This window comes from Mercenaria mercenaria, chromosome 1, assembly GCF_021730395.1.
Source record: "Mercenaria mercenaria strain notata chromosome 1, MADL_Memer_1, whole genome shotgun sequence".
Taxonomy (NCBI): Eukaryota; Metazoa; Mollusca; class Bivalvia; order Venerida; family Veneridae; genus Mercenaria; species Mercenaria mercenaria.
The window spans coordinates 101,369,768-101,395,152 of record NC_069361.1 but is presented as its reverse complement, the minus strand read 5'-3'; the positions used below and the strand labels follow the sequence as shown (position 1 = coordinate 101,395,152).

The 25,385-nt window shown below is 34.8% G+C and overlaps 1 protein-coding gene across 1 annotated transcript; it reads right to left on the bottom strand.

Moving 5' to 3' along the window:
- Nucleotides 1-5,416: 5,416 nt before the first annotated feature.
- On the bottom strand, nt 5,417-21,791 carry LOC123528707 (cell division control protein 42 homolog). The gene is made up of 3 exons (XM_045308657.2): nt 20,699-21,791; nt 15,738-15,796; nt 5,417-7,203 (listed from the first exon to the last, which is right to left on the bottom strand). The coding sequence occupies exons 1-3, from the start codon at nt 20,835-20,837 to the stop codon at nt 6,811-6,813; spliced, it is 591 nt and encodes a 196-aa protein (XP_045164592.2). The 5' UTR covers nt 20,838-21,791; the 3' UTR covers nt 5,417-6,810.
- Nucleotides 21,792-25,385: the final 3,594 nt, after the last annotated feature.

Genomic DNA, 25,385 nt, shown 5'->3' with positions numbered 1-25,385 from the left:
TTTTTAACCCCAGATGACCCATATTAAACTTGACCTAGATTTCATCCAGACAAATATTCTGATCAAATTTCATAAAGATCCAGTGTAAAATGCAGTCCCTATTGCATACACAAGATTTTTCTTTAATTTTAAACAAGCGACCTAGTTTTTGACTCCTGATAAGACCAAGACCTAGATTTCATCAAGGCAACCATTCTGACTAAAGGGGGGTGGGGGGGGGGGGTCCCAGTTAGGTGTCTGCGCAAAATGTTTTTGATTTTATTAATATTTTGTGGTAATATACCTACATGTATTAAGTTTCATTAACAAGTGTTATTGTTACCAGTTTTTACTTACTTCTATAGATATTCACATTTAAAGTGGGTGGGGTAATCTGACATGTGACCAGCCAGGAACACAATTTCTGTTATTCTTTTAAAAATGGTTCTAACTTTTTACCTGAAACTTTCATGATAAAATAACTATGCAATGGAAATTCACGCAACATGTTGCATTTTAAATTGTACTGAATGCTTTTTTAATCACAGAGCCACAAAGTGGTCTAATCAAATTTACTGATTTTCAATGGACGAACTTTATCTAAAAGCTAAAACATTTTTCATTAGTTGAGATATTAAGGTGTTATTTTCAGCAGATATTGCAAACTAAATAAACATTAAAATGACAGTATATCAGTATATTCTGATTAGTATTGGTTGAGTGGTACACTCTCAAACTGGGAAAAAGTGGGTGGGGTAAATAAATATTCGAAGCAACACTACAAAAATTATGCAGTTGTTACGAAATGGCCTCAGATTGTCTATTACTATCTTAATTGTGCCACCAAGAGTGGTGGGGGCATATAGATTTGCATTTGTCTGTGCGTCCGTCCGTCAATCCGTCTGTGCGTCCGTCCGAAGTTCGTGACGCGCTTAGATCAAAAAGTATTTGATATAAATTGATGAAACCTTGCAAGAGTCTTTATCATGATTTAAACTTGCACACCTTCTATTTTTCATCTGGCTCCGCCCCCTAATTTTAGAGTTACTGCCCCTGGAATAGTAAAAAACGCACATTTTCACCTTGTGACACGCCTTGCTTCAAAAGTATTTGATATAAATTGATGAAATCTTGCATGAGTCTTTATAATGATATGAACTTGCACATTTTCTATTTTTCGTCTGGCCCCGCCACTATTTCTAGAGTTATGGCCCCTGAAATAGTAAAAATTGCACATTTTCACCTAGTGACATGCCTAGCTCAAAAAGTATTTGATATAGATTCATGAAACCTTGCATTAGTCTTAATCATGATATGAACTTGCGCATGTCCTATTTTTAATCTGGGTCCGCGCCCTATTTCTAGAGTTATGGTCCCTGAAATAGTCAAAAATGCACATTTTCACCTTGTGACATGCCTAGCTCAAAAAGTATTTGATATAAATTGATGAGTGTTTATCATGATATGAACTTGCGCATATACTATTTTTATCTGGGTTTGCCCCCTATTTCCAGAGTTATGGCCCCTGAAATAGTAACTGATAAATGCAAATTTTTACCTAATTATGTGCCTTACTCAGAAGTATTCTCGGTGCCTTACTCAGAAGTATTTAAATGTAAATCTTGCTTGAATCTTTATCATAATGTGACCTTTGCACACATGGCACTTCCTGAGAATTTTAGCATTTATTACAGAGTTATGGCCCTTGAAATAGCTAAAATAGTGGATTTTTTGTTTGTGATGCTCATAAAGTATATGGTATAGAATAATGAATCCTTTTCATAGTTTTTTGAGGCTATACCCCATTAAGACTGCAAACAATTGAATTATTTCCCCTTATTTGTGACAAATGTACCATGCAAGGGGTAGCGGGGTGGGGAGGGGGACACACCCTGTGTCCTACAGACACATTCTAGTTTTATTAAATACAGACTTGGTTGATAAATTTTTACATTTTTTTTCACTTTAATAAGGCTTTATACATGTGTGCCATGGAAAAATCAATGCAGAAAATTTAATGTTAATTTGAACAATAGCTTTTCTCAAAATATACTGCCTCAGGCAAAACATTTTGTTAAATACTTTGAGCTTTCAGGGTTAATTTGGTTTGTCTACATGTCATGTTCAAGGTCCATGCTTTTTCCATGACACACATGTATAAAATGGGATTTTTTTGTTAAAATTTATCAATCAATGCTGTATTTAATAAAATTAAGATAGTAATAGATAATCTGAGGCCATTTCTTAACAATTGCACAATTTTTGTAGTGTTGCTTCGAATATTTATTTACCCCACCCACTTTTTCCCAGTTTAGAGTGTACCACTCTTTCAATATTAATCAGAGTATACTGATATACTGTCATTTTAATGTTTATTTAGTTTACAATATCTGCTGAAAATAACACCTTAATATCACAACTAATGAAAAATGTTTTAGCTTTTTGGTAAAGTTCGTCCATTGAAAATCAGTAAATTTGATTAGACCACTTTGTGGCTCTGTAAAGAAAAAAGTATTCAGTACAATTTAAAATGCAACATGTTGTGTGAATGTCCATTGCATAGTTATTTTATCATGAAAGTTTCAGGTAAAAGTTAGAACCATTTTTAAAAAAATAACAAAAATTGTGTTCCTGGCTGGTCACATGTCAGATTACCCCACCCACTTTAAATGTGAATATCTATAAAAGTAAGTCAAAACTAGTAGCAACAATACTTGTTAATGAAACTTAATACATGTAGGTATGTGACCACAAAGTATAAATAAAATCAAAAAACATTTTGCGCAGACACCTAACTGGGACCCCCCCCCCCCCCCCCCCCCTCCCCTTTTATGAATATCCAGGTTTAAAATGCAGCTCTTATTGCGAACACAAAGTTTTTCATTTATTTGACCGGGTGACCTAGTTTTTAATTCCAGATAACTTATATTTAAAACTGACTTAGATTACATCCAGACAAACATTCTGATCAAATTCCATGAAGATCCGGTGTAAAATGCAGTCCCTGTTGCATACACAAGGTTTTTCTTTGGTTTGACCTAGTTTTTGATTTCAGATGACCCATTTTCGAACCTGACCTAGATTTTATCAAGGTTATCATTCTGACCATATTTCATGAAGATCGGTTGAATAATACAGCCTCTATCGCATATACAAGCTAAATGTTGACAGACAGACGGCAGCCGGGCGCCGGCATTGCTCAGATGAGCTGAAAAGAATACAGATAGATTACTTAGTCCTTATCTATAACGCCGATTCCTTCTTTGACATTTCTAATGAGAGTTGTCCTCCTTTGATCATCTTTATTTGTTACAATTGGAATATGCGCTACCCGGGTGCACGTCCTGAAATTCTCGAAGAAGCCCCTAGAGTCTTCTTGCACCGTGGCAAGCTGGAAAGTCACCATGACCTATATTTTTGCGAGTGTGACGGTAAAGGTGATCAGTTACATTCGGACAACATTTTATGATTACTATATTGTTAGCTCATCTGATTTTTTGAAAAAAAAATGATGAGTTATTGTCATCACTTGAGCGGTTGTCGGCGTCGGCGTCGGCGTCGGCGTCGGCGTTGCCTGGTTAAGTTTTATGTTTAGGTCAGCTTTTCTCCTAAACTATCAAAGCTATTGCTTTGAAACTTGGAATACTTGTTCACCATCATAAGCTGACCCTGTATAGCAAGAAACATAACTCCATCGTGCTTTTTGCAAGATTTATGGCCCCTTTTGGACTTAGAAAATATCAGATTTCTTGGTTAAGTTTTATGTTTAGGTCAACTTTTCTCCTAAACTATCAAAGCTATTGCTTTGAAACTTGGAATACTTGTTCACCATCATAAGCAGACCCTGTACGTCAAGAAACATAACTCCATCTTGCTTTTTGCAAGATTTATTGCCCGTTTTGGACTTAGAAAATCAGTTTTCTTGGTTAAGTTTTATGTTTAGGTCAGCTTTTATCCTAAACTATCAAAGCTATTGCTTTAAAACTTGCAACACTTGTTCACCATCATAAGTTGACCCTGTATAGCAAGAAACATAACTAAGTCCTGCTTTTTGCAAGATTTATGGCCCCTTTTGGACTTAGAAAATATCAGATTTCTTGGTTAAGTTTTATGTTTAGGTCAACTTTTTCTCTTAAACTATCAAAGCTATTGCTTTGAAACTTGCAACACTTGTTCACCATCATAAGCTGACCCTGTACAGCAAGCAACATAACTCCATCCTGCTTTTTGCAATAATTATTGCCCCTTTTGGACTTAGAAAATCATTTTCTTGGTTGAGTATTATGTTTAAGTCAACTTTTCTCATAAACTATCAAAGCTATTGCTTTAAAACTTGCAACAGTTTTTCACCATCATAAGTGGACACTGTACATCAAGAAACATAACTCTATCCTGCTTTTTGCAAGAATGATGGCCCTTTTTAGACTTAGAAAATCATGGGTAGGACAATATTTTTATTGCACAAAAAAAATCAGATGAGCGTCAGCACCCGCAAGGCGGTGCTCTTGTGTTAGAGATATATTTAAAGAACAAAAAATCCATTTAACAGAAATACATCCCTAACAGAAATGTATGTTTAATTAATTTTTAGTAAATTTTGTAATTACTGTCCTTTAACATGAAAGTATCCAAGAAGTGGACTTTTGCTTGTGATTTCATTATAATTATATTTATACATTTGCATTTTATGGACACTGGGATATTTCAACAATTTGAACCAAAAGACAGCTTTTGAAACAGTGCGAAATTTCAGAATTCATTCCTGGTTGCCCGTTATGAATTTTACGAACTTGCATTTCTAATGAATTGTAGCTAAATATTAATGTATTATAATTATTTCAAAGTAAATATATAACAAATATATTACAATAGTTCTTATATTCATATGATTTCATAGGCAAAATATGTTTATTAGGTTCATACATATGCTAAAACAATTCTATCTTGGGTGTCAACTAGGACAGGAAATTCAAATTTTAAAAATACTAAGTCAGTGAACACAAATAAGAATAAATGATCATTTGTTAAAACTTTCGACCAAATCCATTATTAGTTCAAAACCTGATTAACCGCCTTTAAACCCTGCAAACACCGTTATGAGAAGTTATAAATAAACCTTGGAGACTTAGAAGTTTCTTTTTATAAATGTGTGCATGGTGGAGGAAAACTTAATGTTAACCTTTAGCCTGCTGGCGTCAAGTGATTCTGCCTTTGCAACCAGTACAGACAAAGACCAGCCTGCACGTCCGCAGGCTCATTATTGTCTGCACTGTTCGCTTTTCGGTCAGTAAATTTTCAGTGAACACCCCTTTGAAAAATAAATGGTATTGTCCAAATTAAATGGTAGTCCAGTCCATTTTAGAAATTTTGCAGAGTAAATGTTAAAAATGTATGGGTAGTCGAGTTTGTCAATGTTACAACAAGCAAAAATAACAACTTTCATGAACATTTTTATGTATATTTAATAAATAATAAGAATCATATTTACAAGTTTAAGATGCATTCTACACCAGGCAAAAAGCACATTGATATTTAGCACCAATAATATATAGTTAGGATTAAATTGTGTATACAAAGTAACAAAACCATAATCTTGAGATATGCGAGCGCAATGCACTCTACCATAGCACTGCGCACTGCACAGTACCATAGCACTGTAACGTTCTATAAGACAAATATCGCATATCTACATAACTGGCATCAGAAAAAATGAACATACGTATAAACATAAATAGAAACAGTTTAAGGACATAAAACGAACTATCTATTTATTTATCTTTTGTGAAAAACAATCCATAATCAAGGGAACTAAACTTCCTTATTACACCTTATCATCTTTCTTTTGTTAAGGAGTATAATTTTTAAACTACACGCCAGTGTTACACCACGAAGTGGCACTAATAACTTTGGTACTGTGCACCAAAGTTCGACTAAGTTGTGGTACTGACTAGAACCGACTTATAGTAGCTGCTACCAAATGCACTAAACAAACCGCGTTCTCGGAACTACAATGTTTTACATATGTGCACATATGAAACGATATTACTGATGATCTGCTGCTTATATTAAACAGGAGCATTTGAACACAAGATTATCTGAACACGCAGTTTGCGCTTAGCTTGTGCAACAAATGCATGTCCTTCTCCTTCGGAATGCATCGTCTGGGAAAATATTCATCGTTATGCTAACATGACCAAGAAAGGTAAACTTTTAAAACGCAGGAATTGTTCTAAAGAGTTTTCAACCAAATTCTTCAATAAATTTTTCTCCAATGCATGTATCATTAGGATCGCACAAGCAACGAATCAATGCGAGAAAACAGTAGTTTGACTGGCAACCCTACACATAATATCATCATCATCATCATCATCATTATCGTCATCAACATCGTTATGGTCATTACTTTTGTCATCATGTTTATAAATTAAAACGTGGATTTTCATATTACGCCAAGGAATAAAGCACATAACTGTTTCCTAGCATAAACATTCTTCCAAGTACGAATAAGTAAGAAGGCAGACATCGGATAGCCAATGACTGCAAATTAATAGTCTTATTATAAGACATAATAATAAACAATTTGACATGTACCAGAATTTGCTTCATTCTATGTTCATTGAAAAATCGTATTCACTTTTTTCAACACATTTTGGTTCGACCAAAGCTCGGTCGCATTTTTGATGCCTATATAGTACAAAATCGGACGGGTCACATGCTATTCATGACTGATAAACACGTGTACGTAAACTGGGAAAAAATTGATTGAAATATTTTAAAAATTGCTGGCTGTCTCTTGGTGAAGACACCCTTATGTCCACCTTATCTACACCATTAGACAATTGTACATCCAAAACTTTGATGATCTTCTTTTCGACAAAACACAGATACAAATGCGTCATTCACGACACGTTTCATTCTTTTCTTCATTACGGGAGAGCTTTCCATATAACATGCTGCCCCGATATGGCGACTCACAACCGTAGCATCTCGCGCACTGATTGGTTTTTCACCTTTGGCTTTGAGTTTATTAAGAACTGTTTCGTCGTCTCTCAAGTCTGTTTGAGTTCCAATTAAAATAATTGGTGTTTCTCCCATTAGATCTCGTATTTCTGGTATCCACCGACGCTTCACATTTCTAAGCGTTTCTGGTTTCACAACGGAAAAACAAACAATGAACACATCCGCTCCGGAGTAGCTCTGACGCCTTGCTTCGTCAGTGTCTTCCTGAAAGATACCATTATAAGTGTTTAAATGTCCATATTCTATTTGACTTTGTGACTGGTTTAAAATCAAGCTAAGCTTCTTCCGAAATACATTTTTGAGGCCCCAAATGGGTTACCCCTTTTATTCACTTTCTCGATACATAGAGGTTTTACAAACTCACATATATGCATTTACAGACAGACAGACAGACAGACATTTTATTTCAAATCAAATAGGCTAAAAAGCCCATGATGACATACATTTGACACAAATACAATAGCGGACAGTGTACAAAACAAATATAGTATTTCAATGACACATACTAATATAGTAATATAAACATCTAGCAAAACTAACATTGAGTTTAATGAAACCCTATTTTCTGAGAAAAGTACATATATTCACCCGGAGAAGGCCGGTAAGAAATAGAAATAAGTTATCAAAAATAATGTCATAGCAGAGTGCATTTCGAATGTATTAACCTTACAGCGATTTTAGAATGTCAACATTTCACCTTTTAGTTACGTTCAATGTTTACCGGAAAGAAAGATAATTACGAGACTGGTAAGCCAATTTCAAATAGCAGTTTCACAATCAGTTTAAGGATATTTATGTAACATATTTGAAAACAATTTTAACAGAGACAACAAGACAACAACAACACACTGTCACATTAGCTATATAAATACAAAAGTACATAAACTACATAGAACATTATATTTTTGTGCTACAATATGGATGCAAAGCCTTGTCGAAAATAAAAATACAAGGCTAGCTATCCTACAGATGATTTACATTAAACAACATTTAGCTTAGAAAGACCTTATACGAAATCATCGAAAAATAAGGTCTAATTATTCTTACTCTAAATAAAACTAATACAAATACTTAAAATTTCCTTTACTTTTCGTTTACATCTAGTGCTATTAATATTCAAGAACCTTTGAAATTTAATAATAAGATTTCACACCATACATTAACTATGTTACTATGTGAAATCTAACATATCAAAATTGAGATGTTCTATGATATTTAGCACATAAAAAAAATACAACATATATAAAATATCATGCAAAAGCAAATGTGTTTGTGTCGTACAGGAACAGGTATATCATTTTATCTGTATTGCGAATTAACTGCATATTAATCGTACCGAGTATAAGTAGGAAAAATGAAAAAAGGCAAACACTCACTCACAGCTCTCACTCATACAAAATTGATTTTATGCCAGATAAATCTATAATTCTTCCGAAATACCTAACCTAATGAATTACGATTGTCGCTGAACGCGCACGTGACTTTCCGTGACTACCGAAATCACATACGAAGAATATGTACTTTGTCTAATTAAACCATTTTCAAAATACAAACTATGCAAAACACACAAAAGCAATGTATTTACATTGTTTTTTTTCGAATCATTGGTTTGTGTGTTCAACTGAATTATTCGACAGTTCATGGGTCTCCGGATGATAGATGGTCGGTCACACATATTATATTGTGCAACGGGCGCCGCATGATTTCAGACCGGCATCATCGATATGGTTTTGCAGGATTAGGTTAAATGTACAAGAATTTTAATCTCAAACTGAACATAATAGCTTTGCATTATCTGTGACTTTGTCCACCTGGTCCCAACTGTGACTGAACAAGATTAAATGTTTACATGCATGGAAGTTATGGGGACAGACTAAAGATGACTGATCTTCTTGAATATTGGAACAACACTGGCCAGATATAAAATTTTCGCTAATTTATTCCAAAGTTGGAAAATACATACGGTATGCAAGAAAAATAATCTACTGATGGTTGTAGGTGTAGATTTGAATTTCAGACTCTCGGGTATATATTTCTGCGGTAGCACCAAAGGGTCTCGGTAACCGCAGAAACAGATACCCTCGACCCTGATATTAATATCAGCATCTACAATCAGTGGCATACTGTAGCAACATGGAGTCCAAGTACGGGGGCCACTTCCATGGCAGCCACACGGCATATAAAATCTGCTGCTGGGATAGCTAATAAAAATTGAGCCGTGCCATGAGAAAACCAACATAGTGGCTTTGCGACCAGCATGGATCCAGACCAGCATACGCGCAGTCTGGTCAGGATCCATGCTGTTCACTTTCAAAGCCTATTGCAATTAGAGAAACCGTTAGCGAACAGCATGGATCCTGACCAGACTGCGCGGATGCGCAGGCTGGTCTGGATCCATGCTGGCCGCAAAGCCACTATGTTGGTTTTCTCATGGCGCGGCTCAAATCTAAAAGAGCATAGAACGCAACCAAGCAAAATAATATCTCGGGTTCATTAAGTCAAAGGTAAAGTTTCAAGATACTATCATGTCAAGAATATCGCGCACATTTTTGTTTAAAAATGATACATCAAAACGATAAGACATGTTGTTTATTTCAGTTTCCCAAGTTCTGTACACACTGTTTTACCTATGAGGAACATTTATTATATCTTGTATATTGAATTTAAACAGTGATAAATTGCTCAGATGTCCCATTATCTATACATATATATCATTGGTTTGTTTTCTGTACAATAAGCATTTCTAATTTGATATTGATAAAACCAAACGGATTATAGGAATTTAGGGCGGCTATTTTTCAGATTTATAATTTAATATAGTAACATAATTTCCAGTAACCATGTTAACCTTTTCTAACTATGTTTTACCAATTAGTAATACGTTACCTTGTAACTTGCGAACTTTTTTTAATTTTTAGGTTAATCTAATATCTAGATTGACTTAAAATTTGGTACGTTCGTCCTGTCTGTCCAGATCCGACCGTATTAACAAAGTTTACAATAGTTTAAATGTACCAATGTAGTTATCGAATTCGAAATATGTAGGTTATATTTTTGTTTGCATAAATTTCAAGTATTCAAATGATAAGCACTATATGTAATCTTAGATACAGAAACATGCAGGCGAGGACAGGGCATCAAGTTATCAAAGTTCAACTAAGATATGAGTAATTTAATTACACCTTTACTATACAATAATTTCCGGTGTTAATTAAAAAATATGCCTGTTTTTTTTATATTTTTTTTTCCAAGAGTGAGTTTTCGGTTGCTGTAATTACAGCTTCCTTGTTCACTGTTTACTGCTTAGGATAATTAACCATTTTTTAATGAAATATTTTGCATTTTTTGCTATCATTAGATATGTGTCTGTTGAAATCAAAAAGTATTTGTGGTCATCATAATTATATGAATAATATTTTTTATTCTGCTCTATATCTGGCGGTCATCTGGAGACTTTGTGAATGATGCAAAATGGTTGAGGTTAAAATTTGCAGATAATTTATAAAGAATGTGATATTTAGTTTGGACTGAGTTTTCTTTCTCACAGAGGGGTGTGATGTTAACTGGCATAATGTGACTTTATATGGTATTTCATAAATTTTCATATTTTAATATGACTGTATTGAATTTCAGCTGTTCAGTAACGCAGTATAATCATCGTTCAGTTTAATATCAGTATCTCATAGGCTAAATTCACCTCCAACGCTCCAGTACATTGCCTCCATTCTTGTCCTAGGATGGGGTTGTGGGGGGGGGGGGGAAGCCTATAGTCAATCCATTTCCTAAGTATCTTACTCGTTTCATATGTTAACCCAGATACACTGTCATAGTTACCTTTATTAATATTCACTCCACAATATGACCAAACAGATATATAAAACAGATATATAGATTAAAACACTGTTTTATTTGCGGATGAAATGTAACCGTTTCTTTATTTAAATTGACCCGAGTGGAAAAATAGTCATCTTTGACAGCACTTAACAATAGAAACAGGAGATGCAACGTTACTATTAATACATTCAGTATTTCATAACTGCATACATAATTAAGGTACCCTGACCAAAATACATTATGAAACACTTTGAAGTATATAGAGTAATTATTCTGCTTCCGGTGTATGATTACTACATCATTGCATAAACTCTCACCCTCCTTACTATATTAAAGCAACTGAAAAAAACTGAAATGTTTATTTTATTTCTGTTCCAACAGCAGCTTAGAGACAGTGTTTTATTCATAGCATATGGAGAAACAGTTGAAGCTGTCTCAACATTTGTCATCATATGTATTAGTTAGAATCCTGGTAAATGGATTCAAGGTCAGTGAAATTAACCATTTGTCCCCGGAGGCCACTGAGTATGTTATTTTTCAATATAGTCACTGTACCAAGTATCAGTGGTGCACTGACCCTTTATTACTGAAGTAAAAACAAAAGAATTTTGTTGATGACGGATTGCGAAATACATGTTTACATTAAAACGTAAGAACTGTCAACATTACAAATACATTGTATACATAATGTGGCATTTATTGATTAAACGACCCCCATCAAAAAAAATTCAAAATACATGTGCATGTTAATATGATGTATACAACAAATAGCTACTTTATCATATTCATTTTAAAAGCAAAGCTAATTAAAGTCATGTGTCATATTTCAGCATCACCCATCGCTTTGCTAAATGTAAGACCACACATTCTAGAAGATATTTTGCCTCATTTTATTTGTTTTTATGTATTTTCGGCAAATACATGTAACTTACAACTCGCTGATAGTACTATGAGGGTAAAAAAAAGACATTGATTTGATGCTACCACATATTTTTCTTCTTTGGTAGAGTGATGATATTATTTCTCAGACAATTACAAGCGTGTTGCTTAATCGTATATATAATTCACTATACGTTTTGCATGGAATGAAAAACGCGTAAATTTGCGTATAAATAACATAGGTGTAATAATTAATTCCAAGGACGGACCTTTCCGCGAGGTTGCAAAAATATAAACAAAAATCGATCGAAAAAATCACCAAAAGAAAATTAAATTATAGCTCAAATTATTTTTTTCTGACATTAAAGATAAAAAATAAATTGACACGGGACTATATAATTTTTTCACTGTAGGGCCTAAATTAAAAAATTGTTTGTTTGTAGTGCTCCGACCCAGATTTTTAGGAGTGGGTAGGTAGGTAGGGATTTTTTTTTTGGATTTTTTTTAAAGTTAGAACATGCATGGCTGACAATTCTACCAGTAATTTCACAAAGCACAAACTTGCATGCAGACATTTTTAACCAGATCTAGTCAATTTTTTTTTGTAAACTGAATGACACTACTGTGGATATATAGACTAAGAATGCACCAAACAATCTCGACACTCCCAACCCTCATTCCCTAAAACCTTTTACATGACATTGTTCTCACTGCAGATGTTGTCATACCCTTTGTGTATGAAATTATGGCCTCTGGTGCATTTTTGGTCTAAGTTTTGAGTATTCAAATGTCATTTATCTGGACACAGGAAGAAACAGAAGGTTTACAATGACCTCACTACCGACCTCCAAAGCTCAGTGTCCAACCTGTTAGTTGTGAGGTTGGGTGGGGAGAGGTAGGTAAGGAAGAAAGCTCGCTGTCCTCCCCCTGGAAATGTTAGAAATATATGAATGAAATAGTGTCCTTTGTTACATCTTTTAACAGGAATGAAACAGTGTCCTCTGTTACATCTTTTGATAGGAATGAAATGGTGGCCTCTGGTACATCTTTGATAGGAATGAAAGGGTGGCCTCTGTTACATCTTTTGACAGTAATGAAAGAGTGGCCTCTGTTATGAGTTTTGAGTATTCAAATGTCATTAATCTGGACACAGGTAGAGACAGAAAGTTTATAATGACATCACTGCAGACCTCCAAAGCTGTTCAACCTGTTGGTGGTGGGGGTGAGGGTTGCAGTGGGGAAAGAGGTAGGTATTGAAAAATGTTTGTTGTCCTTCCCCTGGTATCAATGAAATAGTGGCCCGTTTTACATTTTAATGATAGAAATGAAATGGTGGCCTCTGTTATATCTTGTGACAGGAATGAAATTGTGGCCTCAGCTACATCTTCTGATGGGAACAAAATGGTGGCCTCTGTTACATCTTTGCTAGGAATGAAATGGTGGCAACTGTTACATCTTTTGTCTAAATTCTGTGTACCCAATATCATTAATCCGGATACAGGAAGTGATGGATTCATAATAATAAAAAACATATTATAGTTCAACATCTGGCGGTACTCATTAGGGTGTAAAAACATTTTCGCACCACTCGCCCTGCAGACTAGTAGCCAGTAAAATCTACCCGCCCTTGGTGAACAGTCACTTGCCCTAACAATTGACTTATAAAATATTGTCATTTTTATGAAAGGAGTATTTTACATGTTCAGTAAGTAAATTTCAAATGTAGAAAATAATATTCTCTTGTACACTACACTTCCTTTTTAAAGAAGCATATTTTTTCTTCTTAAATTTCCTTTTTTACAGCAGACATTCTTATTTTTCTTTCACTCTGGTTTGTCGTCTCCACCACCCAGTTGCTCTCTATAATAACTGCATCGACAGTACTTATAATCCCTACCGTATTTTTTCTAAAGTGTTAAGACAGCATAAAATATTTAGTTATTTTCACTTTCTCAAGACGTATTTCCCGAAAAATAATTACTTTGAAAAGTGTCCCAAAAATATAGACACAATAATTATCATCCACCCACGTGTATTGAAAGCGAGAAAAAAAAACAATTATCGGTAATTATTCTGTTGATAAACTAAGTAACTGACCTTGTTTTCATCCTCAATTAAAACCCCCTCAAAGAGCTAAAAGAAGTATGTCGGTATCATGGCATCTAAGTGGAGATCAAAGCCGTATAGTTGCCCAAGATTGTCATGGCATTACGTCATGTTTTCGCGCCATGTGAAACATCACTGTCTGATCGTACCGCCTCGGTTCTTTAAATTATTGAAAAGAAATCAATACGGACTAAAAAAATAATCTTCTTTTTTTTTAGAAGCTAATGTGCAATATCACGAATAAACTGACAGGTAATTGTGTCAAACGATGATAGTGGATATCCTACCTCTGTGACCTATTTGCCATCATGGAATTTACATCTTTTTTAGAGAAGAATATCTTACAAAGTGTCGTGTCCAAAAAGTACATGTACAAAGATTCATTTTAAACTTTTTAAAAACCGCAACGACATCATACTGCTTTATTTTAAAACCACATTTCCATTTATGTTCACGAGGTCACGTAACCGCACTAACAGAAATCCGTTTGCCAAAAATAGTTTTACTCCATGTATTTCAATTGCTGCCGCTTTTTCATTATTTAAGATTTTTTAATTCTGTTTTTTGTACTTTCTGGTCATAGGTCTGAATTTTATGACCATAGTATGTTTCATTTATTTTCTTTTAGAAAGAAATAAATAATAAAATTCGCGGTTTGAAATTTTACAAATAATTATATGAAAATTTGATCGTTTTTATGGAAATTTGCCTACATTTCTGTCGATATCTTATTAAAATTATTATAGACTTCAAACTGTATTACTTCTCAAACGATGTTGAAAATTTCAAGCGATTATATTGAAAAATAAATGCACTATGCGCGTTTTCTGTGTAGGTGTTGATAAACATATTAAACGGCGATGTAAGTCGCACGATGGAAAATTACCGGCATGTCGTTTTGAATACTTTACGATTCGCGGGTAACTTCCTGTCAATCCAAGTATTTATTCGTAATGTAATTTCTGAATTTGGTAAAGTTACTACGTAAAAATCACTCGCCCGATCGGTCGAGTATACAGCGAAGTCCACTCGTCCTATCCAGACTTTAACTCGAGCGGGTGAGTGGAATTTTACACTCCTGTCAGTCTGGGATCGTAACTTGTGACTTCCGAAACGCGCAAGATGTCGGCGGTCTCTGGTCGCGTACTAATTTAGAAACTAAATGCTGAATGATCTGTTGTATATTAAGATACAGATGCTGAAATTGCATTTTGCATCAAAAAGGATCAAAACATGTAAAAAAATTGCCCCCTGGACTGCCTAAAAAAAATTTTTGTGTCGGGCCTATTCTGATGGGTCGGTCGGAGCAAGTTACAAACAAACCATTTTTTAATTTAGGCCTAGGTAAAGATATTTTAAAAGCCAGGATCTGTATTTTCATAGCATGAACATGGGTGGGCCTCTTTGGTTGTTCTATTTAGATGTTGAAAAGATCAATATCCGGCAGGAGTTTATTCTGATTTTCTGATACTCAGGGAAAGCATACCATTTATTTTTTAAGCAAGCTATCGTAAAAATGTAAGTATAAGAATTGAATGTATTTTTGTGCGTTTATACGGGTATAAGCACACATAAAATATCATTCAATTCTTAATTTAAGAAACAGGCTACGTTACAGAACAAAACAGTTTGGTTTTTAAAATTAGAAAATTCTGTAAAATAGTCTTTTTACCATTGAGCCTCTGGAAGCAACATTATGCAATTTACACTGAACATTAATTAAAACAATTTTAGCGATCACTCCTGGGACATCATCTCAAAGGAATACATCACCTTAACAGGATCAGACGAAATACCCTTAAGAGCTTTCTCCGTAACATGGCATGTCATAAAATTGTAGAGTGAGATTATGATCAATGAATTATTCCTAGCCTCCAATTTACTTTTGATGTGATTGAAGAAATAAAAGGTACAATTACCTGCTCAGTTGTATCTATCATCTGCAATGTATACTGTTTTCCTGATAATACAACCGACCCTGAAAGACAAAACAGAAAACATACATGTAGCTTCTCCTCGCTGAATGGAACAGATAATCGTCTTTTTATCGTAGACACAGGAACGTCCATATATATATGGAATAGCAGTTTATGGTGACTGACTAAATGTTTGATACAGGAATCATAAGCACGGCCAATGGAAACGTAACTTAATTACGCATACAAATTTGAAACAAACGTCGAACATTTAATGCACATCTTTGAAGGAATGAAATAATACAAAAACAATACTGTTCGCGGGAGTGCTTCTTCTAGATAGCAGCAGAATTCACTGCCTATATCGTCAAGTCAGAACAGGGCAGCAGCTAGTAGAGAATGGGTTTCCTAGTTCTATATAAAATGCCGGTGAGTTTTGTTTAGATTTTTTTATATCATTTGTACAGATTATAACCTTAGATGAACTGTTCAACTTGTGCCCGCAGATACATTTCACTTACATAAAAGTGACCATAAATTACAGGCAGGTGTCTCCAAAAGTGCGCTGTGTATATAGTGACATGCAGGTGAATAACACTGATGACGAGATGTACTGATGCCCAGAACAGGTGAAACAATGACAAAGGAAGGGTTAAATGAGTTAGAAAAGTGTCATGTCAGATGTAAACTACTTTTCAGGTATTTGCCATGTTATTATTATACGTCTTTATATGAGGTTTATTTGAGAATCAACAAAATAAATCTGTAGAAAATGACTCAGGTACGCTGAATCTCTCATCACTCTTTTCCAATGACAATTCAACAGACAGAAAATCACACTGTCAACTAGGGCTACTGTATGTGTGTGTGTTCGGGTTTAACGTCTTTTTCAACAATTTTTCAGTCATATAAATGACGGTGTCTACTTGTAGCAGTGAGCAAAATACCCAACTTTATAGTGCTGCCTCACTGGAATATCACGCCGTAGACACGTGGCATGATACCCCACACAGTCACATTATACTGACACCGGGCTGACCAGTCCTAGCACTATCCTCTTAATGCTGAGCGCCGAGCGAGGAAGCTACTAGTACCATTTTTTTACGTCTTTGACGCGTATGACGCGGTCGGGGATCGAACCCACGACCTCCCGGACTCGAAGCGGACGCTCTACCACTAGGATACCGAGGCGGTAGGATCATTTAAACGTATATACCTTGATTCATGAAATAATGCAAGCAAATATATTTTAATCAATCATTCATCTTTTCTTAATTTGCGGTTAATGAGTTAATTACTAATGTGCACCGCATTTCCGTTTTGCGTGTGAGACGTTTATTAAATATGTGCCTACCGAAAGCCTGGTGATAAATACGATAAAGCTACTAAATTGTTCAAATATAAATTATTAATTTTCTTTTTTTTCAACAAGCTAATTGAAATTCTTTAAACAGTCACATATTTCCTGTATAAATTTTTCATTTCTGGCTATGAAAAACATTCTCTCTAGCGATAATTATTATCAGTTATAGGGCCAGTATTGTGATGAAAAACAAGAAAGTTCTCAGTTACCTCCAGACTATATAAACTATTGCTATTGTTTTCTATTGTTTTGTTCTCTTTAAAAAACATTTGCTCTGATTTATGGACCGGCGGACATATAAAGTAAACTTAATAGTTTCCAACCTGTCCCGGTATCGGCGACAATAGAAATTTGGGGACTGTCTCAAAAGGATAGCTCACTTATTTACCATTAAGAGAGCACAGTTCGTACTAGACTTACAAAGTCTGTTGAGATCAAATAGTCTGTAATAATATTAATTTCTTCACACCGACACTAAATTATTTTCTCAGAAAAACAATTTCTCTCTAGGCTCATCTCAACAGAGGCAAGAGATATTGTAATTTTTTTTTTAGAAAGTGGTATCAGAGAGGATTGATTTTATGGCCAGGTGCTTTACATCCAATGACTCTAACGACTGATGCCAGTCTAAGTTCGTACTGGACCTAGCTATAGTTTGCCAGCACGTAATAAATAGTTACAGTCACACACAAGCTGATTACTTACTATCTAAACTGATTACTTGCTATCTAAACTTAAGACCTGTTTATCACTAATTGACTAATTTCTAGAACACAAGAGAAACAAATTTACAGTCAAACCTGTGTTAAAGACCACCTCTGAACAGAGACCACATGGCTGTCAAGACCACATGTATTCTTTCCCATTTTCACATTTAAATGTATTTTAACCAGTGAATAAAGGCCACCTCTCAATAAAGACCACATTTTGGCTCTCCCAAGGGTGGACCTTATAGACAAGTTGGACTGTACATAGAAACAGAAAACCTACGTATTTGCCACCCTTTTCAAAGTCTATCAAAAGTTCAATACTGTAGAAGAGTTATTTTTAAAAACAAAACTAAATAATTCCCGTTTACATATATATATTGATATATCGACCATCGTGAATGACCTTGACAAATTTTCACTTCATTCTTTAATTCTTTAGTCATGCTTGTACAATATCTTTATGCGATAATTTTTCAATTAGTATTTTGAATTTGACAGGAGAGACTCAGTGCGTATGTATGTTGGTTTTATATAGTTTCATAACAGCGTATCTTTACTTTTTGATGGTGAATATTAGCATTTTGCATTACTTTGTTTGTTTGTGTTAGCCTTACAGTTAGTTCCCAGATCGAACTTTCATCAGATTCTGTGAAGTTTCCCTCGCTAAGGGTATTGTATATTACATTCCCGTAAGAACTTATTTTCATATACACCCATCTTTTAGTACAACTTCAAAATTCATGTTTATTAAAACTTCAAACCGCTGCCCTAAACTTGAAACCTATCGGTTTCGTCTCAGACCACTGTTTCAAACCTTATCCTAAACGCTAAAAATGTTCATTGCAATAAACCATCAGCTTTAAATGTGATCCACACCAAAAGAATAAGATACCAAGAAGACCGAGCAAGAATGAGCCACATTTATGATTTTCAGCAGAGTTATGAAACTTGGTTTTTCAATTCTATGAGGTATATGCTACTTCTCCTATACAACTGGTGTGAATTCCACCAAACTTCTGTGTATTTTGTTGGAATGTTATTGTTCAATGGTTTTCACTAGACTTGATTGTGGCATTTATTGTATGACATACAACAATCTAGTACGATCAATCGTATGAGCCGCGCCATGAGAAAACCAACATAGTGGCTTTGCGACCAGCATGGGTCCAGACCAGCCGCGCAGGCTGGTCAGGATCCATGCTGTTCGCTTTCAAAGCCTATTGGAATTGGAGAAACTGGTAGCGAACAGCATGGATCCTAACCAGACTGCGCGTATGCGCAGACTGGTCTGGATCCATGCTGGTCGCAAAGCCACTATGTTGGTTTTCCCATGGCCCGGCTTATATTTTCTCCTATTTCTCTGCGATTTTTACTCTTTGAATTTTGTCGACGACCTCAACAAACTTTGTTTGTTAGTAAGTCACCACCGGACATATATATATGAGTGCCTCCTCCAGGCTACAGCTACATACACATCTTTGAAGATTCCAGCGAATATAATTTTATAAAATATTATACGCCATTTATAATTACTACAGCAAATTTAACTAAGAACCATATAAAACTGTTGAAAAATAAGTTGACAAACATTTTACTACATATCTATGCTTTAAATAATCTTATTAAACAAATTCGTTCCAATTAGATAACGAATAATTAGGTATGAGAAATGATATAATAAAATCGCATTTATACGCCCATATATATTGTACATTTAGTAGTATACAAAGAGGAATTTGTCATTTGTTATGATGCCTGTGACAAGATATAAACAGACTTCACATGCATTTAGGTCAATGTCGTGTTGTTGTTTATTTGGTAAATCTAAAATAAGAATTATGTTGTCTTAGTTCATATAGAATGTCATTAAATAAATTTTAAAGGTAACAAGCAAAAGTATTAAATAGATAGATTGCGTAAATTCTATATATATGAAGTTCTTATTCTACTGCTTGTGGTATTTGTTCTATTCTTAACCGCAAGGAGAGTAAAACTTTATACAATTTTGTTTAACAGAAATATTTGCTCAAAAATCATTTCAAAATAAACGTTTAGTAACACGGATAAAAACATATTCCTGATACTCGATGATTCAAAACAGACTACTAAAAACACGTCCTTCGTGTAATATTATTGATTTCAAATATTTAAGAGATGATTCTTTATTTTCTATTTTTTAATTTAAGATAGCTTTGTGACAGAATTATGTTTCATCCATCGTGAATAAACGACGACACTTTAACAAAGAAACACGCTTAACCAGTTCGTAGCGCACAAAAACCGTCTCTTTCGTAACATGTAAACGGGATGTTAATTAGAGAATAAACATTTCATTAACGACTTGACCCGCAATCCATCAAAATGTTTTCCCTGTTTTTTTCTCTTTTTTTTTATCCATGTTCTTTTTGTCTTAATACCAATGTTGAGATATTTTGTTTAATTTTATATAGATATAAATTAATGACAAAAACAATACATACAAGAAACTGATTATCAATAGATAAAGGCTAAATAGGCAGTTGATCCATACATGTGCGGGCACTTTAAATTGGTCCAATAGAAAACGTAGAATAAACTATTTTAGCCTAATATATATATTTAAAAAAAAAAACAGTGACATGCTGAAATAGGTAATATCGCAAAAATTTGTGATACTAAAATGCATGGCTAATTATAATATGTGTTATGTTATAACCAATGATCCTAAACTAACAAATTGCCAATTAATTGGTAACCACCTAGAATTATTCCGGAACACGATATTGATTAATTTTTCTTCAAACATCCTTTCTGAGTTTCATCCTGAAAATTCTGAGACTCTTAAACATTATATGAACAGTCATGTTGTAAGTTATAAAAATGTAGTCTATGATGACATTTAAAGCAATTACCTGCATAGTTGTCAAATACGTTCGGCACGTGCTGTGATGGGAACCGATTTGTTGCGTAACACATGAGCATACTAGTTTTTCCAACATTATCGTCACCAAGAACCACACACTTTATCAAGTCACCTCGTAGCACAACCATTATGCCAAAACATGCATGCAGCACCAAATTCCACACAATAGCACTTTGACAAAATAATTTACAAGTATTTCAAACAGATATAAATTAGGAAATTAATTGAAAACCATATTAAAGTCAATTCTATTCGTCCCCTATATTCCAATTTTCGCGCTCCATAAAGTAATGTAAATAGTGCACCTTAAATCTTACTTTCCTTAAATGGTTTAAAGCCTCAAAAACCGCGATGATTCAGTTTATTTACAATCCTAATCGATGAGGCTTTAAGGTGTTACATGATAACGCTTGCCGCCCTATGGTTACAATAACTTCATATATACTATAGTCACATTTTACTATCTCTGTCATCTGACGACCCTCACGTTCATACACTACATGAAGAATATAACGTACCTGAATGATACAGGAATTTAGATAAACTGTTTAAAAATTTGCGCGCTCTAGAGTGTCAATGTATGAATAACTGTTTAAAAAATTTGCGCGCCCTAGAATGTCAGTATATGAATAATTATCGTATATTTAAGTCCAGTTGTCTTTTCTCTGTTTTCTGTGAACCGGTCGTGTTTCTGTGAAGTTGTTATTTGTAAACGCATTAGCATGCGTTCTTGTTTTCATAACTTTATTTTGTAATCGTTCTATATGTTAACGTATTTAATATTTACATATATGGAAATTGTTAATGTAAGTTGTATACTCCATTGACTTTAAACAGAAATTCATGTCAAACTTCTCTCATGTGTTTTACTCTTTGAGCTGCAATTTTGTATGCAAGATCAATCTGATATACAGTTTCACCAGATTAAATCACTGTCTTAACCCTCGGGTGTTCGCTTAACAAAATCTAGCGATGTACACTTCTCATTAAAACTTTATAAGATATATACAGTCATAAATCACACATAAACAACAGCCATGCAATTAAGTTGAACCAATTAAGTCGACCGTATGAAATAAATAATTCATCGAACTGTCTTAAGAAGGTAAAAAATTATATGAATGCAACCTTGGCCGAGATTATTTATATACTTTTTACTATGACCTACACAGCAATAAGAAATGAAAATTTCATCACTTTAGAACCTTATGATATTTGTTAACCTATGTCATCAGAATTGCTTTATACATTGTATCTGGCTTTCTGCAGCATAAAGCATACAGTTTTTACGCAATCGCTTGAGATATACAATAAATAAATTCGCATGTCAGCTTCCCATTGCCTCTCAACCAATATATGGTAGTATCTAATTTCCTTTACATTACTTTATCAAAGAGAAATTTACTAATATATACTTTAAACGTAGCTCATTAAGGAACGTATGTAATAATACGTGAATACAGATGGTGAGTATTATATATCAAGTAAACAGCACAGATGCACTGCAGAAATCGGTGAATTATTTGCTTCATGCATACATGTCAGCATTATCACAGGTGAATTTATCTTTGTTTCACACTTTGATATCTTACGATATCCTATTTTACCTTGACTGCATTTTCATGACTGACCGTGCAGGCTTTTATTATATATTTTATTAAGAATACTAGTTTAAACAAGTTACGCAATAGTAATTGTTAAATCTTTATATAGTCAATAAAAACGAAGACTTTAAAAATGAGAAATTACATGCTCTCATCACCTAGAGACAATCAAGTTTAAGTCGAATGCACGTGTAAATGCTCACGTATTTAAAATGCAGGCTTATGTTTCATGTTGATATTGCTATATATATGTATGCAATGTGCTGTTAAAATGATCGAGTACGGACATTGGGGAGTTGAAACAGATGTGAACGACATACTAAAATATACACATATATATGTCGTTTGCAAGATTGATCGTACGCTTGCAAAAATAAAGATCTAAGACGTACGAAAAATTAGTCACAAAAAAACCCCACATTATATGGGTGTATACCGTATGATTTACTTGGTTCAAGTAATTAAAATACAATTGTGCACTGTTTAACAATTCTTATCAGAAACTAATTTATTAGCCTAAATTAATCAAATTTAGATACGAAATGCGCATGACTAGGGAATAATGGCCAAAAATTAATTCATCGTGTCATGGACTGGACCAAAATAGTCAACATATAATATTATGATAAAGATTTTTTTGTCATTCTACAAATTATATGGTAAGGTTAATAGATGAATGGCTCTCCGATCCCTAAAATACCATGTACGAGTTCAACAGTTACTGAAATATCTACATGCACGTTCGCGTAATCAATTCATCATGCAATATAATTATGAAAGAAAATCAAAAGCTCTTATTCTGTGTTTCCTTCTGCACTTTTCTAAACAGATCTGCAATAATACCGGTATACAATATGAAGAAAGCAAGACTTTCCTTACCGCTGATCCTTCATAAATCAACTACGAAACTGCAGTCATGCAATCGCAGCTTTGTTTCACGTGCCTGAGGATTGTAAATATTTCCTAATCTATATTTGAGCCGCACCATGAGAAAACCAACACATTGCGTTTGCGACCAGCATGGATCCAGACCAGCCTGCGCATCCGCGCAGGCTGGTCTGGATCCATGCTGGTCGCTTTCAAAGCCTATTGCAATTAGAGAAACCATTAGCGAACAACATGGATCCGGCATTTTATAGGAAACAGGAGCATAAGAAATTATCCAAATTATGTTTCAAAGTGTGGCACCGTTAAATGTCGCATCACCGCTTAATGTCGCAACCACCATTAAATGTCGCAAGGTTGACGTTAAATGTCGCAACCACCGCTAAATGTCGCAAAATCATCTGCCGCTAAATGTCGCACCTTTAACGTTAAATGTCGCAAAAATTTGCCCTCCGTTATATGTCACAACACCAATGCTAAATGTCGCACGTCGCGGCTCTACCGGAAGTGGTCATAACTATATTGAGGACAGCCGGTAGAGTCACAACAAAGGGCGAGGGCAGTGGCCCTAAGAAGGATTGTTTTACCACCTCTTTGTATTGTCATCTTCCACGCTGAACGCTGAGATTGGTACTCCGCAAGGACTACAAGGGACAGCATGACAAGACGACCGCTGACGCTCTAGGATGGACAGTGAAGGCGCGAATATTCTCGCTCATATGGGACTCCCGGCAGCGAGTATAAATAAAACTACACAACAACAACAACTAAATGTCGCACTTCATGTTTGACACTATGACAGATATAAACAATTCCTTGTGTATATTTCAAATTGGTATTTTACGTAATTGACGTGATAAAAAATAATGTGGTGTTAGCTTTAAGCCCGACGGAAGTCATACTCATACATTCTTGTATACTTTTTCGAGGGAAGAAGTATTAACATATTTATGTTGTACAAGTTATGATCTTAATAATAAATGCTGATACGTATAGAAACAAGAGGGCCTTGGTAGCCCTAGATCGCTCACCTGAGTTCCACACCTTGCTTGAACAGTCACGCAAGAAAAATATCTATGAAATTATTTTGTGATAGGGCCAGGATTTTAGAACAGAATTATTTTGAAGTTTCTACTTACTAAATACGATTTAGTAATGGCGATGTGTTTGTCGGGGTTGGGTATGGATGGGGAACGGGGTAAATAATGACACAGACATCTAAGACACAAATAACAACACAATTAATAGGAAATATATTTACATTTTCTGAAGTGGGAGAGGGAAGGGGTCATGTATGGGAATGGGGTGGCGGAGAAAGGAGGATAAAGTGGGCAGGGGGAATGGGACTAAGCCAGACAATTTTAAGAAACTAAAAGTAAAAAAATGTATCAAAATGTCCGTTCGTACCTCAAAAAATGTTCAGAGGGACACATAGGATCTTCCTTCGCCATTGAAGCTGCATGGATAGTCGCCTTATGACTTTAAATGTAAACCTCCAACAAAGAAATAGAACCCATGACTGATTACTAGAAAATCTTCGTTTTCTACAGCTGCACTGGTAGAAAATACAGTAACACTGTTTAGGTTAACTGGCTGTGAGTATGGTATATAATATGTGACAGGTGTAAGTCTCTCTTGTGCACCCCTTTATACAGACTGGCTCACCAAGATCGTGCAGTTCACATTATTCACATGTGCATCAAATTGCGATTCAATGTCTTTCAACCTATCGAGGTTCGATCCTTTGGTGGAAAGGCATTTTTAATGTCGCATATGTCTTACATTTTCCCATTACAAAAATTTAATTTTGTAGCAGTTTTTACTGAAATGAAACAAATTTGGCTGCACTGAGCTAGTTTAGTCTATATATTTTGATAGAAGCCACTCACTTTCTATACGCCAGAAGGGACGTTTTATGCTATGACCCCGGTATTCGTCCGTCCGTCCGTTAGCAATATCGTGTCCGCTCTGTAAATCTGATACCCCTTGAAGGATTTCGAAGAAACTTGACACACATGTCAACCATATCGAGATGACGTACAGAGCGCATGTTCTGGATGGCTTGCTTCAAGTTCAAGGTCACACTGAGGGGTCAAAGGTCATATGACTTTGATTTGTTCCGCTCTGTAACACTTGAACTGCTTGACGGATTTTAAAGAAACTTAGCACAAATATTCATTACATCGA